Genomic DNA, 16,877 nt, shown 5'->3' with positions numbered 1-16,877 from the left:
AAGAAGTTAATCCAGCGGTCGTTGGTGATGGTCAAAACTTCGCCGTATTTACTCATCACTTTGACTACGTCATCATTGCTTATGCCTAGAGGTAGGTCAAGCACACGAACTTCCGTAGCGTTGTTGTCCAGGTAAATCGGGATTTTGCAACCCTGATACACCAGAGGTTTGTCGATGATGGACGAGGCCATTGCTGAGTCGGCGAACTGCAACACGGCTATTTTTCTTCTATTGCATAATTGCAATGCTCGCAAGTTTTCTTGATTTACTTGAAGGTCTGCGAGAAATTTTTTTACAAGCTTTGGGCTTGGTTGGTTTTGGAGTTGACAAAAATCCAGAACCACACTGTTTTTGTCTACGGTGCACATTTTAAAAAAAGCGGCGACGCGCACACAAACTGCGGACTGGCGTTGAGAATGCGACTTGTAAGGTCGGCGGTTACTTTGCAACTGAGTGATTTTTTTGGTTAAATTAGCTAAAATTACAGGTAAATTTACCAACTTGGGATTGGTGAAACAGCTAACCCTGATTGCTGATTTGCTATCCAAAACTGACAGCCCAAATCAAAATGACAGGAGAGATTTCACCAAAAATAATGGTGTTTCAGCACAATTTTGCCTACTTTTTACCGAAAAACTAGCTGGAACCGGCAGCATGGATTTTTTGACAGATCATCAGTTCGAGACCAACACAAAGCAAGAGAACGTCTCGTATCGTGTTTGATCCTGTTTAAGCCGCTCAGTACGCGGAGTTTTGTGACGATTCTGTTGAAAGTCGAAAGTGCAAGTGCGATGGTGGTGCCTGAGTGAATGGATTAAAAGCCAGGAAGACTTTCTGCGGGCTGAGATCTTCAGTTGATTAGGTGAGAAGTTTTTTTTTGTGTTGAGGGAAAGAGGTTAGAAGTTGAGCCTCTAATTTTTGTTTGGACGATTGGTGGCATCCCTTTGTCGTGAAACCTTTGGCGGGGGGGTGGAGGCTGGCGTTTGTCCACACTCCACTTTTTTTGTATGGACATCTGTCTACGTGGGGGGAGGCTGTAACCGTTGGTTACAATTCTTCAACGAACCTTCGCTTTTCTACTTTATTCCGTACATACAACATCACACAATACATGGCAGTAGAAGGGTTTTCGTGCCGCTGTAACGAGATAGTCCTTGACAGCGATAGGGCAGGACTACTCGAATTGGGTGGAAAAGAAAATTGAGCTTTTCCCCTCCCGTTTGGAATTCGAGCGGGAAATGTCTTCTTGGCCCGCCGATGTTTAGCATCGGCCTCTTTTGCCATTCAGGCGTCCGTGTGTTAAGTCGTGTCCGTTTGTGCCAGTATTGTCTATTTGTACTGCGCACGTCATTGCCTTCCGGAAGTGGAAGAGCCCCGAACGGAAGTCCAGTCCGTCGGCGCGACGGCACACGGGAACAGGTGAACCTAGCCTCGTGAGTGCGCAGGAGCCGTTGGCTACGTTTTATCGTCAAGCACCGACCCGAATCTCTGGCGCGCGGCGCCATAACACGTCAAGGAGATTATCCCCTCTCGGCACGCCCAAATCAGTGGACTCTGGGGCTGCCGAATCCGCCACTGAGGGAAGACGCCTGCCGCAAGTAGGACCAGCAACGCCCGCTGGCCTACCTCTGCGTTCCAGCCCAACCCAGCAGCAGCTCAAGCCATCCGGAAGTCGACGACCAACCAGCAGTTGCCCCTGAAGTGCCCCACATTCCCCACACACACCCACACCCTACACTATCCCAGAAATACACGTTTTAATTAGAAAATTGTGGTTCTTGATTTTTATATCATCCGTGTCTCACTTGAATCGCTGAGTAGAAATGCCGACCCTGAGTGATGAGTAGTCAGTAGCTTAGGTCTACGACTACCTGTAAGTAGATGGTCTCTGCCCTGAAAAAGGAATGAGCTAGTCCACCTTGATACTGAAAAGTCATTAGTTTCAATTGGCTTCCTAGCGGAAAGCACGAAAAGCGATCAAGTTTGACCGGGTGGTGTAAAAATCTAAGGATTTTTCCTTCGGGAGGTGGCAGGGATCCGTGCTAGCACGGCTTTCTTCACCTGCACACTTTCCCCGCCCCGACCAAAAATCTGTGTTAGTGCCTTAAACGGTCTTAAATCAATTGAGCGTTTTTGCGCTTACTCAACGCTTTGTTTAGCCGTTTTCGGTTTTGAAAAATTCGTGGTTTTGGGCAATTTGTGTTGTTCGGAAACCGATTGAACTCACATTAAACATATTACATAGATTATGAACCCACACATGCATCCCTGTAATCAATAACACCAAACAACAACACACATGAACCCACCACCTAGACAAAATTAAAATTTTACGACTTGCACTGCAGTCGACACATCTCGCTCCATACACAATGACACGAAGGAAAAGAATAAAACTAAAGAAAGTGGAATGGAGTAGAGTGGAATGGCAGGGTGAGGAGTACGACGCAGACTGCTCGGACGATGAAGGTCTAGCCGAGATGCCCAGTCCCGTCGGCTCTAATCATCCTAATTACCCCCTGGAAGAATTAGAGAAAGATGTTGATTTTAATCTTGAGTTCCTCAGAGAACTTCGAGCTGAGGGAACGTTGCTACCGGAGGACGTTGTTAAGGTGAAGCGCATCATGCAACTCTTCCGGCGCGACCTGTCCATAGTTCTGGAAGCAGCCAACACCCGCTACTTGCCGGTGGCTGCGACCTGTGAGTTTAGGGAACCAGAACCGGAAACAAAAACCGAAAGACCACCTCAGCCGGCAGCGGGATCGGCCAAAAGCAAAGGCAAGCTGTCCCCCGGCAAGGTCGGTGGCAAGAAATTGAAGAAGAAGCAGTCGCGGTCTTCGCCGGATTCGGGCAACGGAAGTTCCCCGAAGAGGAGGCCACGATCTGTAAAGTTTCAGAAACAAATAGGACAAGAATCGAGTAGGTCGTCGGACTCAGACATGGGCAGTTCGGCAAGGAACCTACCAAAGCCGACGAAATCGTCGCAGGTCAAGCATAAGGCCAAACATAAATTTAAGGAATTTGAACATGAAATTAGGAAAATACAAACATCTGTGATAACTTTGCTAAACGGAAATGGAAATGATTTGGAAACGGAAATAGACCCTGATTTGGAAGAGATTGTCGGATTGATTTCGAAGATGCGGAAGAAAGATCCGGATTTGCCAATCGAGGAGAGGTTGTGCGAATATTTTAATAAATTTTATTAGTTTCTTCTAACTGTAGTTTACATTCCACACTTCGGATGAACGTAAGAAATTCGACCGAGGGTTGGCAGTCCACGGGAGCTGGTGAAGGGTTCATATACCTTCGGAGCTCACGATCGGATCAACCCGAAGACCCGGATGATTACGGCGAGAACGAAGTGATGGAATGGCGAACCTGCAATTTAAAGAGAATGTTCGGGCCAGACTTGGCCCCACGAAAACGGCGAAGATGGCACCAACCAAATCTTGGTGTGCCGGAGCTGAAAGCGACGGTGGACACTTTCGGCGGACTGTAGACTGGTGGACGCGCCCGTGGGCGAAGGAAAGAAGCACTTCTTTACACTAACTAAACTTAATTTATTAGAATTAAAGTGCGAGATGTTTCCGTTTCAACTGGTGAAAAAGGACTGGTGACGTAAACAAAACGCGCGCTCGGTCGTTCCTCTTTTTGCGCGCTTTCTTCGCCTTCTCAATCGCAGCAACGGGTGCCGTTGCGCGCAAACATCACAGGGTGGATCTCAAACCTGTCAAACCGCGTTGTCCAGTGTTGCCGATCTTATCGACGCGTTGGGGCTCCAACATCCTCCCCCCGGGCTGGGGAAGGCCCAGCAGAAGCTTTTTCTAGAGTGGTCGCTTGATGTAGATGTGTGGCCTGCAGCACCGCAGTGGGCGCAAACTGCTGACCAGTGACGGATTCTCCAGCTCCTCCGACGACAACCCAACCCAGGTGAGTCTCTCGCAGTTCCGGGTAATTGTCCCACATGTGAACGAAGCCTCGTTTCAGTAAGCGGAAGTACAGGGAGGCACCGACGAGCATGTCAATGCGATCTGGGATGTGGAACTTAGGATCGGCCAGCTGAAATCCCTTTGGAATCGGCCAATCGGTGGTATTGACCGGTGACGACGGAATCTTTCCAGTTACCTTCGGGACGACCAGGCACTCCACGTCCGCCGTGAATCCGCTGTATCGGGACTGGAGCTGAACGGTTGTCGACTCCCTAGTATTCGTCGTCTGACCTCCGATGCCGCAGATCGGGACGTTTGCGGGAACTCTTTTTAGTTTAAGACGATCAGCCATCGAGGTAGAAATAAAGTTTACCTGTGATCCGCTGTCCAAAAGGATGCGACACGGCACAGGTCGATTGCTGCCGTCGCCCAGATCGACGACTGCTGTTTGAAGCATCGGAGTGGGGCAGTTGTTCACTTCCACCGGCGGAAGTGGTTCAGCGGGTTGACGCACAGCCGGAGATGGTCTCTGCGGTGCGGTTGACTTCCGGTAGAAGTCGTGTAGAAGAGTGTGGTGTCGGCGTTGGCACTTACCACACGAGCTTGTCCGTCTGCAATTCTTCGCGCAGTGTCCAGCGCGCAAGCAGTTAAAGCAGACGTGCTTTTCTTTAACCTTCTCCATGCGCTGACACACTGTGAGGTCTTGGAAGGCAGCGCACTTGAAGGTCAGGTGACGCTCGCTGCAAAAATCACACCGTGGTCCCGGTCGTGACGTGACGGCTGCGTTGGCGATCTGATACGGTTGATCAGTCGCGGTTGGCTTCGATTCTGCTCGGTGGTGTTCCCTCGGTGTTGCGTCGACGGTGGTCTCGCATCTTTCCAGAACCGAGACACGATCCTTCAGGAACTGGATCGTCTCGGGGTAGTTCGGAAGCTCTCCCTTCTTGACCGTTGACTCCCAAAGTTTCCTTGTCTCATCGTCCAGAGCGTGTCCCAGCAGATGGATGACGATGAGCTCTGACACTCCAGAGAACTCCTGGCCAAGAAACTTCAAGTTCTCCACGTGGCCAACGACGTTGTCAATAAGGGAACGCAGCTCCGAATGATCAGTACGGGGCAACTTCTTGACGGCGAGCAAACCGCCGATGTGCAGATCCACCATTCGCCGCTTGTCCTCGTATCGTTCCTCCAGCAGGTTCCAGGCATGGTCGTAGTTCCCATCCTGAACCGTCTTGGCGTCCAGAATTCCGACCGCTTCGCCAACCAAAGCTTCTTCCAGATGGTACAACTTGATCCGCGGCGACTCGTTCGTCCGGTCAACGACATCTTGAAAGATGGTTTTGAACTTTTCCCAATTTTCGTACTTCCCATCGAATGTCGGAATGATCCGTGGGAGGGGCTGTTGGATGATGATGGGTTGCTGCACTGCGGTTACGTGGGCGGCTGCCACCCATCTCCCGAGAGTCATGGCCAGCTCGTCGAACAAGGATTCGAATTCGATCGACTTACCCTTGTGCACATCTCGTTTCTTGGTGCCAGCCAACCGGTAGATTTGCTGCTGTAAGGACTTGAAAGCTTCGTTGCAATCGTAAAGCTTTCGCTGGTGCACTTCCGCTGCGGTTGCAGTGCGATCAGCTGCACCGGTCGCTGCAAGCTTCACTTTTAGGCGCTCGAGTCTGTCCCTCTCTTCGTCACGAAGGAAGACCAGGTTGCCCAACTCTTCTTCTTCTTGGCTTTCTTCTTTCTTCGGCGTACGTTGCACTTTTGGGGGCATTTTTACTTGTTTGTTCACGTTGCACTTTCAGGTTCTTCTCGGTTATTTCCGGGGCCGGTTTGCCACTCGAAAATACGCCGGGTTTACTGTTTTGTGTGGTTCACTCGCGGAAGCCGGTTTGCTTCGCACTCGCGGAACTTCCGGAAGCCGGTTTGCTTCGCACTCGCGGAACTTCCGGAAGCCGGTTTGCTTCTCGGAGTCGGTTCTCGAGCTGTTCGTGGCTGAGGCCGGTTTGCCTCTCACTTTTCACTTTCCTCCGTCCACGCCGGGTCCGATCCGGGGTGAAGGACCAATGTTCGGGCCAGACTTGGCCCCACGAAAACGGCGAAGATGGCACCAACCAAATCTTGGTGTGCCGGAGCTGAAAGCGACGGTGGACACTTTCGGCGGACTGTAGACTGGTGGACGCGCACGTGGGCGAAGGAAAGAAGCACTTCTTTACACTAACTAAACTTAATTTATTAGAATTAAAGTGCGAGATGTTTCCGTTTCAACTGGTGAAAAAGGACTGGTGACGTAAACAAAACGCGCGCTCGGTCGTTCCTCTTTTTGCGCGCTTTCTTCGCCTTCTCAATCGCAGCAACGGGTGCCGTTGCGCGCAAACATCACAGGGTGGATCTCAAACCTGTCAAACCGCGTTGTCCAGTGTTGCCGATCTTATCGACGCGTTGGGGCTCCAACAAGAAAAATAAAATATTATTAGATAACCGTACTATTGAATGTTTAATGTTGTGTCAAAAATGTGTAAGCGTTTTGTAAAATTTTGTATTTGTGAAAAACTTTTTGAACTCAAAGACTAGTGGATTTTGAACACCCCTAGTCGAGAAAGTGAGTAAAATTATGTTTGAGGTTGAGACTGCATAGTTACACTGGCGGATCAAGGGACGGTGAAGGAGTGATAAGTTTTTATCCTTCACCCGAACAAAGTCCGTGGAGCTGTCGCGAGTGGAGTTCTCAACGGCCAGAATGGTCAAAAATAATGAAAAGGTATACCTGTTATGTTTATGCTGGCGGTCCATAGCTGCACTGGCATCCGATGAGACGACCAAGGGGTAATCCGTTGTGCCCTTGTGTCCGAGCGCCGGATGTGGAGTGGTAGTGAGGGGACTGTGCCATAAATCACGGCCAGTAGTGCCAAACCTGAAAAGTCACGGTCAAGGCGACCATAATTAGTGATTTTAATTGCAATTTTAATGTGTACACTAACCTGAAGTGCATCTTGCTTAGCCAAGATGGCTTTCACGGTTCATCCCGGGAATTTAGTGGGTTTCTGCAGGCTCATCTTCCTCGCGAAGATGACGCACTGGCAGCAAAACGCCACGAAAGTTTGTCCTTCAATGGGCTACAAATGAAGGAAATTTTGAACGAAGATTTTCTTCGTTGTGTTCATTCACCAATTTTGTAAGTACTTACCAAACATACCGTCATTTCATCACGAAATCTGGCCAGAAAAACGAAAAAACCGTTCACAAAAACTACACCGTCGACCGAACTGATGAATGAAAAGTAAACATTGCGTTATGCTTTGACAGTTCGGCGACGTGTCAGTCGTGACGTTTTTGCATCTGTCATCTGCAGAGACAGTTTGCTGCAGGGGCTCAATTTAATTTTGAATCACCCCTCCCGGATCGGAAGTGATCTAATTTGTAAATATTATTTTTTGTTGCGCAACATGGATATAGAGTTGTCTACCCCAATTACGGGATGATTTTAATTTAATTTTTAATTTGTTTCTGCATGTTTTATGTTAATTTATTCATTGAATTCTTGTAGTTTGTGCATGTCTTGTTTATTTTATTTATTATTTGAGTTGTTTTGTGGAGGTTCATAATCTCGCGCGTTGTAGAGTAGTTGTACCTGAGAATTGTAGGTTTCTTTGTCCACACCCACGAATCCAGTAAAGGCCGACGATGGTTGAATAAAGCGTTGTTGTAAAAAAAATGCAAAACCTCGTTGAGCTTACACATTTTTTTTCACCGGGGTGGTGGATAGTGTAACCGTTGGTTACAATTCTTCAACGAACCTTCACTTTTCTACTTTATTCCGTACATACAACATCACACAATACATGGCAGTAGAAGGGTTTTCGTGCCGCTGTAACGAGATAGTCCTTGACAGCGATAGGGCAGGACTACTCGAATTGGGTGGAAAAGAAAATGGAGCTTTTCCCCTCCCGTTTGGAATTCGAGCGGGAAATGTCTTCTTGGCCCGCCGATGTTTAGCATCGGCCTCTTTTGCCATTCAGGCGTCCGTGTGTTAAGTCGTGTCCGTTTGTGCCAGTATTGTCTATTTGTACTGCGCACGTCATTGCCTTCCGGAAGTGGAAGAGCCCCGAACGGAAGTCCAGTCCGTCGGCGCGACGGCACACGGGAACAGGTGAACCTAGCCTCGTGAGTGCGCAGGAGCCGTTGGCTACGTTTTATCGTCAAGCACCGACCCGAATCTCTGGCGCGCGGCGCCATAACACGTCAAGGAGATTATCCCCTCTCGGCACGCCCAAATCAGTGGACTCTGGGGCTGCCGAATCCGCCACTGAGGGAAGACGCCTGCCGCAAGTAGGACCAGCAACGCCCGCTGGCCTACCTCTGCGTTCCAGCCCAACCCAGCAGCAGCTCAAGCCATCCGGAAGTCGACGACCAACCAGCAGCTCAAGAACATCCCCCCCCCCCTACGGGATCGCGGCGGCACAGTCGAGGGCGCTCCTGTGACTGGCCTTGGAGCAGGTGAACGCCGAAGGCGTTCGAGAGTTCGTGTGGAGTCAGCGAAGCCTCGCTGCGAGTCCAGCTGCTGATCGGTACGTTGCCCCTGAAGTGCCCCACATTCCCCACACACACCCACACCCTACACCAGCGGTTCTCAACCTTTTCTTGGCTAGGTACCCCTTTTCGTTTTGCTTAACCTGCTGGTACCCCTTAGTTTTTCAACATGAAATGTTTTCGCCATTTTTTTTTTGCTTCCTGGGTGTTTTTGAAACCGCATTGACTCAGGGTTATTCAAAAACACTTAAAAAGTGAAAAAATATTTTTTTTGTATATTAAAAAAATCCAAAAATATTGTTAAAAAGTTAAAGTTTGTGTCTAAAATTATTTTAAAACAAGTACTGGGTAAGCCTTATTTTGTACTTTCCAAATATTATAAGAAAACAAAGGTTTTGAAAAAAAACTTCATTCAATCTTATGCCTAGTGGCGTTTACATTGTTTTGGCGGTTATGTGGTAGTAGAATCAGCTAATCGCATTGCTAGCAACAATTCCTCATACTGGAAACATCAAAATTGTAAAAAATTACGGCCATACGAGCGATTGTTCCTCTTGCCCCACCTTCCCCTACTTTTCTTCGATTCGATTGAAAATATTGTAAATTTTACTTAAAAAACTTTTTGATAAAGTTAAGTTTTCAAGTTGTAACTATTTTCAATTAAAAAAATCAAATATTTTGCATTCCTAAAAAAATCTTTTTGCAATTCCGTCGTGAAACTACTTACTTTTACTGTAATTCTTGAACGACGAAATAGCCTACTTTTCTGTACCAAAAATAACAGAATCGAATAGAAACACTTTTCAAAATAAATGCTGAAAAGTTCTACTTTTACGCACTGAAATGGGTGCTGAAAAGTTGAACTTTTCAGCACTTGTTTCGAAAAGTAACACTTTTCAACATTGTCTTGATTTAAACGAACTATTGACAAATACATGAAAATTTGACTTAAAATTTCACTCAATAAGTGTTTTTTGGAATTGCAAAAAATGTTGTATGGAACTCGTTGCAAAACTTGATTTTTTCAGCACTCGTCGAATTTATCCAACTCGGTGAACCTCGTTGGATAAATGTACGACTCGTGCTGAAAAAATCCTCTTTTTGCAACTTGTTTCATAAACTACTATTACCGTCATCTGGGGCGAATCGGGACTACAGTATGAATAGGGACAGCAGTTTTTAGAACACTTAAAAGCTTGAAATTTGGAAAACGATGCACTTTTACAGATGTTCTGTGTCTGTTCTATCCGAAACTATTAAAAAATATCCAAATATTGTACAGTAACAAGGCTAAAACAGCTGTTCCAATTCGCCCCATGTGTCCCGTTTCGCCCCAGATGACGGTACAGCTTTTTTGAACATTGAACATTTAAACCTTTTAAACAACACCACGATAATATTTCGAAAAGGCGTTTTGTTTGATAATTTTGAAGAAAAGTCTTGATCTTGAAATTGAAATAGAAAAATTAAGAAAAAAAAATCACTTAATCACACATTTTTTGTAACATTGAAAATGAGATCCATATTTTCCAAGATAATATCAATTAAAAAATTAGGTACCTTATTGGGTAACATTACAATAAAAACATTTTTTCCTAAGTTTAATTTTTGGCAAAACTAAAAGACAGGTCGAAAATATAATGTTAAATTATGAAACATTAGAATCTTTTACCAACCTATTGAATTTGTTTAAGAGATGGTAGTTTCTTTCTTTCTTTTACAGATATGAGACAAAAATTTAAAGAAAAAATGAGCAAAAATCTAAAAAAACGGTACACTTTATTTAAAATAATAAAATGCAAGCGATTTTTCTCATTTAAATATTTTAAATATTTTTTACTTGTATATGGACAGCCCCCATTTTGTATGAATCAATCAATATAGCTTTATGACGTTTCGCGTACGCACACTAGCGCATCATTTGGTTTTGCTGGCTGACAAAATTTAACCTCACTTTATTTTCGTGTACGTACACGCAATACATACGCACGTAGAATGCTCTATAAAGCAAAATAGTTGTTTTTTTTTTCAAATTTAATGATAATCGATTTGCAAAAACGAAGTGAATAAAATAACCTGCAAAAATTGTTGCGTTATTTTTTTGTTTCTAATCTGTTGGTTTTTGCTTCTCTCAAAATTTTTGTCTGGGATATTATTCAAATGTTCGCCATTACGGGGTTTGTCTTCCGGTACCCCTTGAGACCGCTCGTGGTACCCCCAGGGGTACATGTACCCCAGGTTGAGAACCGCTGGCCCTACACTATCCCAGAAATACACGTTTTAATTAGAAAATTGTGGTTCTTGATTTTTATATCATCCGTGTCTCACTTGAATCGCTGAGTAGAAATGCCGACCCTGAGTGATGAGTAGTCAGTAGCTTAGGTCTACGACTACCTGTAAGTAGATGGTCTCTGCCCTGAAAAAGGAATGAGCTAGTCCACCTTGATACTGAAAAGTCATAAGTTTCAAGGCTGCGGGTACAGAGTGTCCAGATATAGACTGGCCAATGTTTGACAGATCCGTACAAGCAAGGCACTTTATGCATTTGAAGCACATCAAAAAATAGAGTTAAATAATATTAAATTACTTTAAATTAAGTGAAAGTTAATTTGAATTACATTTGGTTGAATTTAGAAAAAAGTAGAATTCAGTTAAATTAAGTAAAATTGATTAAATTTTGTTAAAATCAGTAAAATTTAGAGAAATTTAATTAAATTTAGTTAAAATATGATTGATTAAAAATCAAGTTTAATTAACTAAAGTTAAGTTTAGTCTAATTAAACTGAACATAGTAAAAAAGAAATAGATTTAGTCAAGTGTGGTTATATCTAGAAATTTTTGTTAAATTCAATTAAACTAAGATACATTTTTTGAAATTTCGTTACATTTGGTAGAATTTAGTTCAATTGTTGTTAAAAAATGTTTGGTAAAATTTAGTAAAATTAAGTTGAATTAAGTAAAATTTAGCTGAATTAGATAAAATTAAGTTAAATTAAGTTGAATTAAGTTAAATTAAGTTAAATTAAGTTAAATTAAGTTAAATTAAGTTAAATTAAGTTAAATTAAGTGAAATTAGGAAAAAATAAGTTAAATTAAGTTAAATTAAGTTAAATTAAGTTCAATTAAGTTAAATTAAGTTAAATTAAGTTAATTTAAGTTAAATTAAGTTAAATCAAGTTAAATTAAGTTAAATTAAGTTAAATTAAGTTAAATTAAGTTAAATTAAGTTAAATTAAGTTAAATTCAGTTAAATTCAGTTAAATTAAGTTGAATTAAGTTAAATTAAAGTCAATTATGTTAAATTAAGTTAAATTAAGTTAAATTAAGTTAAATTAAGTTAAATTAAGTTAAATTAAGTTAAATTAAGTTAAATTAAGTTAAATTAAGTTAAATTAAGTTGAATTAAGTTTAATTAAGTTAAATTCAGTTAAATTAAGTTCAATTAAGTTGAATTAAGGTAAATTAAGTTAAATTAAGTAAAATAAAGTTAAATTAAGTAAAATAAAGTAAAATTTAGTTAAATTAAGTTCAATTAAGTTGAATTAAGGTAAATTAAGGTAAATTAAGTTAAATTAAGTAAAATTATGTTAAATTAAGTTGAATTAATTAAAATTAAGTTAAAGTAAGATAAATTAAGTTGAATTAAGTTGAATTAAGTTAAATTATGTTAATTTTAATTTGTATTTATGTATTTTTGTATTTTTGTATTTTTGTATTTTTGTATTTTTGTATTTTTGTATTTTTGTATTTTTGTATTTTTGTATTTTTGTATTTTTGTATTTTTGTATTTTTGTATTTTTGTATTTTTGTATTTTTGTATTTTTGTATTTTTGTATTTTTGTATTTTTGTATTTTTGTATTTTTGTATTTTTGTATTTTTGTATTTTTGTATTTTTGTATTTTTGTATTTTTGTATTTTTGTATTTTTGTATTTTTGTATTTTTGTATTTTTGTATTTTTGTATTTTTGTATTTTTGTATTTTTGTATTTTTGTATTTTTGTATTTTTGTATTTTTGTATTTTTGTATTTTTGTATTTTTGTATTTTTGTATTTTTGTATTTTTGTATTTTTGTATTTTTGTATTTTTGTATTTTTGTATTTTTGTATTTTTGTATTTTTGTATTTTTGTATTTTTGTATTTTTGTATTTTTGTATTTTTGTATTTTTGTATTTTTGTATTTTTGTATTTTTGTATTTTTGTATTTTTGTATTTTTGTATTTTTGTATTTTTGTATTTTTGTATTTTTGTATTTTTGTATTTTTGTATTTTTGTATTTTTGTATTTTTGTATTTTTGTATTTTTGTATTTTTGTATTTTTGTATTTTTGTATTTTTGTATTTTTGTATTTTTGTATTTTTGTATTTTTGTATTTTTGTATTTTTGTATTTTTGTATTTTTGTATTTTTGTATTTTTGTATTTTTGTATTTTTGTATTTTTGTATTTTTGTATTTTTGTATTTTTGTATTTTTGTATTTTTGTATTTTTGTATTTTTGTATTTTTGTATTTTTGTATTTTTGTATTTTTGTATTTTTGTATTTTTGTATTTTTGTATTTTTGTATTTTTGTATTTTTGTATTTTTGTATTACTGTATTTAATTTTTATTTATTTGTCAATAGAATATCGCAACAAAGCCGTACTATTAGGATGATCAACTATAACGTAGTTTAAAAAGCCTGGAAACTATTGAAACATCCAAAGAACTTACTCTACCAAAAAACGTACCAAGAATAGCGGAAAATCATGCTACACCAGCAAAAAGTGTTTTTGAAAATTAAAAAACAACTTTACAGGCAGCAAGGGATTTTTAAAATGATTTCGAAATTACCAGTTAAAACAGTCGAAAATCTAGCTGGACTTCCAAAAAACGAAGCAAGAACAAAAAAGAAACTAGCTAAATCAGCCAAAAGGCTGGGTGAATAATGCGTGCTTTGCAGGCAGCAACGGAGGCTTTTGAAAGAAAACTTGTAGAAATAGTGGAAAAATTAGCTATTCCAACCAAAACACCTACCAAGAATAGTGGCAAAGTTAGCTAAACTAGCTAAAAAGATGTGTGAAAATACCTGGCTTCGCAGCCATCAATGGAAAATTTTGAGAATGATTCCAAAAAAACTAGTTGTAACAGCCTAACTGACTGACAGCATTTTTCCAGCTTGCAAATTAGTAAAATTTACTAAAAATTTAGCTGGATTTATCATTTTTAGGACCTGGATCCAGCTGTCAAATCCAGGATTTATTTTTAGGATTTCCAGCTAAAAAAATTGGTGGTTAAAAAACAACCAATTTTTTTAGGATTGTTAACCGAAATTTAGTAAGATTCACGATAAACCTTCTTTCCGTGTACCTGCTAGTGTTCGACCGTAGGTCAATTAAACTCCAAGACCTTCGCCGGATCAAATCGTTGGACGGATTTGTGGTAAGCTGGAGGTACTTCGCCAAACGATCGTCCGACGCAGCGCAATGCCACCGATGCCAACGCTTCGGTCACGGTTCCCGTAGTTGCACATTGGCCCCCAAGTGTGTCAAATCCGGAAACGACCATCTTACTGATCAGTGTTTCCTGCCCCGGAGGACGAACCTTGGGAACAACGACAACGCTGAGCGATACAAAGCTCAGATCAAGTGTGGTAACGGTCAAGGAAACCACACAGCAAACTTTCGCGGGTGCCCCGTTCGGAAGAATTACCTCGAGGTGCTGGAAAAGCAGCGGAAGAAACCAGCTAATGAATAACCCCTTAAATCACCGTCTACGACGGTTCCGCATACGACGCCTCCACCTGTTTGGGGACGTACCTACGCTAGCGTAACTGCTGCGGCTAACGATGAAACGTCTGCTACTGCTGCTGCTGGAGGGGCCGATCTCTTCAGCTTAACGGAGTTCCTTTCTCTGGCTCGGGATATGTTTACCCGTTTCCGTGCTTGCCAGAACAAGGAACAGCAATTCATGACCCTTGGCTAGCTGATGATAAGTACGTGGGAGCAGGGTAGACTGCTACGCGTGACGAAGACCTACGACGCCGGAAATGCCCCGGCATATCTTTCTCTGTTGTATTAAGTTTTCCTTTCCCTGTCCCTATCCTTTAGTAATTTTAGTAGGTTTTTTGCTAATTTTTCCTGCTCCTGTTACCCCCTTTTCAAAGTTCAAAACATCGATTGATTTAAATGTACCTAGTTATAGTACGGTATGCTGATCGGAAGGAATGCGGTCAAGAAATGTTGCGTGTTCTTTTCGTGACCCCCCCAAGAAAAGTTGACAGTTCGGTATGAGCGCGATTGACGGTGTGCGCGCTTGAGGTTCTTTCGAGGAAAAAATAAAAAGATTAAAAATATTCAAAACTTTAAATTAAATAGATTAAAAATGTTTATTCTAAAACTTTTAACAACAATTATAAACAAAATAAAGAAATCAATAAATAAAAGCAAATTTAGAAATTCTTAAATTCTAAAACAAGAAAAACTGAAATTAAAAAAATATGTAATTATGAAATAAGGAAATTAAAAAACTATGTAATTATGAAATAAGGAAATTAAAGAATTAGGAAATTAGGAAACAAATTTTCCAAATTTCAGATTTTTGTTGAAATTTTCTTTATGATTATTATAAATTTAAAATGTAATTTAAAATTTCTGAAATGTTTGTTTTTTTCACATTTTTGAATTTGTTGTTTGGTTGGATTTCAAAACTTCAGATTATTATTGTATTTTCAGTAAGAACATATATATTGCCTTTCTTACTAAAGAAAGGTATAGGTTTTACTTTAATATGTCGATTCAGCATGAATTTTAATCGGAAAATCGTCAAAAAATCACACTGCATCGATTTTCGACGCTCTATCGATTCACCTTGACAGAACTCGAGAAAATAAAATCCGTGGAGGTCGAGTGATGTTCGTATGTGGTAAAATTTTGCTAAATTTTGTGTCGCGCCGTTCTCAGCTCCCATATATCCGATTTCGATTCTTCTAAATGCAGACGAAAGCTAGTGTGCTGAACCTGGGCGAGTTGCCGCGCAAATTTCAAAATATCCATCTGTTTTCGGATGCAGCCAGACTTTTCAACAAAATACACAGTTTTCAAATGAAAATATGGTCAATTTTTTTCATTTTCATATCTTTCATTCATCTCAAAAATTGCATTTTGCGAGCCCTACAACCTCCCAAATTTTCATCCAGATTCATAATATGGTTCTGGAGTTAGAGCCGTTTGATTGACCTACCATAAGAAAAAAAATCCCTAAAAAAAGGTAAAAGCCCACCTGGTGACCTTCGCCAACATTTTTCATTTCTGATTTTATTCAAAATTTCTTGCTACATTCATAGTACAGACCATGAGTGAGCATCTGAAACAAATTCGACATCGATCGGCAATCCCGATCAATTTTTAGAACGATTTACTTTTTGCCTTTCTTACTAAAGAAAGGTATAGGTTTTACTTTAAGCCAGGACGTCATTTCCATCTTCGTAAATATGTCGATTCAGCATGAATTTTAATCGGAAAAATCGTCAAAAAATCACACTGCATCGATTTTCGACGCTTCGTCGCCAAGTCGACAAGTTGTCAAGTTGAGCTTCGAATACTGGCGCGAGAATGCTGGCGCATATATTTGCTGGCTCGACTTATACTCGTTTGTAGTAGATTGTCTACCGATGTTTCCTACAACATGTAAGATATCGTAGCTTTTCGGTTTCTTTTGCCCTGTTTGTTTTTGCATAACTGTCCAATGTTTATTTAAAAACTTTTGTGACATAGGACATTCATCCGGCTACAATCTATTTGTTTTCCGTGGGCTCCGAAAATCGCCTAAAAGTAGACTCAATTTTTTCGTGAATGCTGGCGACGCCAATGGCTTTCTACCTAAGGTTCTCGCGATTGAGTGTGTAGTGGTGCGGTTGTAAAAATAGCTATCTCTGACTCTGTCACATTCGTAGAAGCTGAATGGCTATCTTCCCTGCACCGTGCGGCACACGCGGTTCACTTATACCTCGGTTTTTCTTTGCGCCTACCGCGGTGTGCGTTGTCACTGGCGCATGTGAAGCTTGCTATGCTCGCGTTTGTCATAAACGCTTGTTTGATTAAGAATATGTACGATTAAAAATATTCTTTTGGTGAAAGTGGCGTTTTTTGTTTCTTTTGGAAATCATATCATTTATAATACTTTGCTTTCATCATAAGACTTTCTTCTTCTTCTAAACAAAGTCAATGTTATGAATTGAAAGAAGTTCTACCATCGTTATATTCTTTAGTAAGAATGGCTCTATCACACCCCAGGTGGGATTAAATCGGGTTTTTGTATGATTATTGTCAAGTTTAATTTCACTCTGATTTACTTCATTTTGGTCCCGCGAGTGTGGATAAATCGGACAGTGCAGGGGACTCATAATCCAGAGGTAGCTGGTTGGTACTAGCAATAAAT

At 40.3% G+C, this 16,877-nt stretch overlaps 3 protein-coding genes across 7 annotated transcripts in view; 1 reads left to right on the top strand and 2 right to left on the bottom strand.

The window, feature by feature from the left end:
- The window catches only part of LOC120431258 (uncharacterized), a 127,014-nt gene that overhangs the window by 102,968 nt on the left and 7,169 nt on the right, over nucleotides 1-16,877 (bottom strand). The gene's annotated exons all lie outside the window — the stretch shown is intronic.
- LOC120427498 (uncharacterized) lies at nucleotides 1,710-3,378 on the top strand. Its single transcript, XM_039592353.2, has one exon. The coding sequence runs from the start codon at nucleotides 2,373-2,375 to the stop codon at nucleotides 3,207-3,209; it is 837 nt and encodes a 278-aa protein (XP_039448287.1). The 5' UTR covers nucleotides 1,710-2,372; the 3' UTR covers nucleotides 3,210-3,378.
- On the bottom strand, nucleotides 3,763-5,706 carry LOC120427497 (uncharacterized). Its single transcript, XM_039592352.2, has one exon. It carries the CDS (start codon nucleotides 5,704-5,706, stop codon nucleotides 3,763-3,765), a length of 1,944 nt encoding a protein of 647 aa, XP_039448286.1.

The sequence above is a fragment of the Culex pipiens genome, unplaced genomic scaffold (genome assembly GCF_016801865.2).
Source record: "Culex pipiens pallens isolate TS unplaced genomic scaffold, TS_CPP_V2 Cpp_Un0004, whole genome shotgun sequence".
NCBI lineage: Eukaryota > Metazoa > Arthropoda > Insecta > Diptera > Culicidae > Culex > Culex pipiens.
The sequence above is the reverse complement of the archived record's forward strand: the minus strand, read 5'-3'. Positions and strand labels throughout refer to the sequence as shown.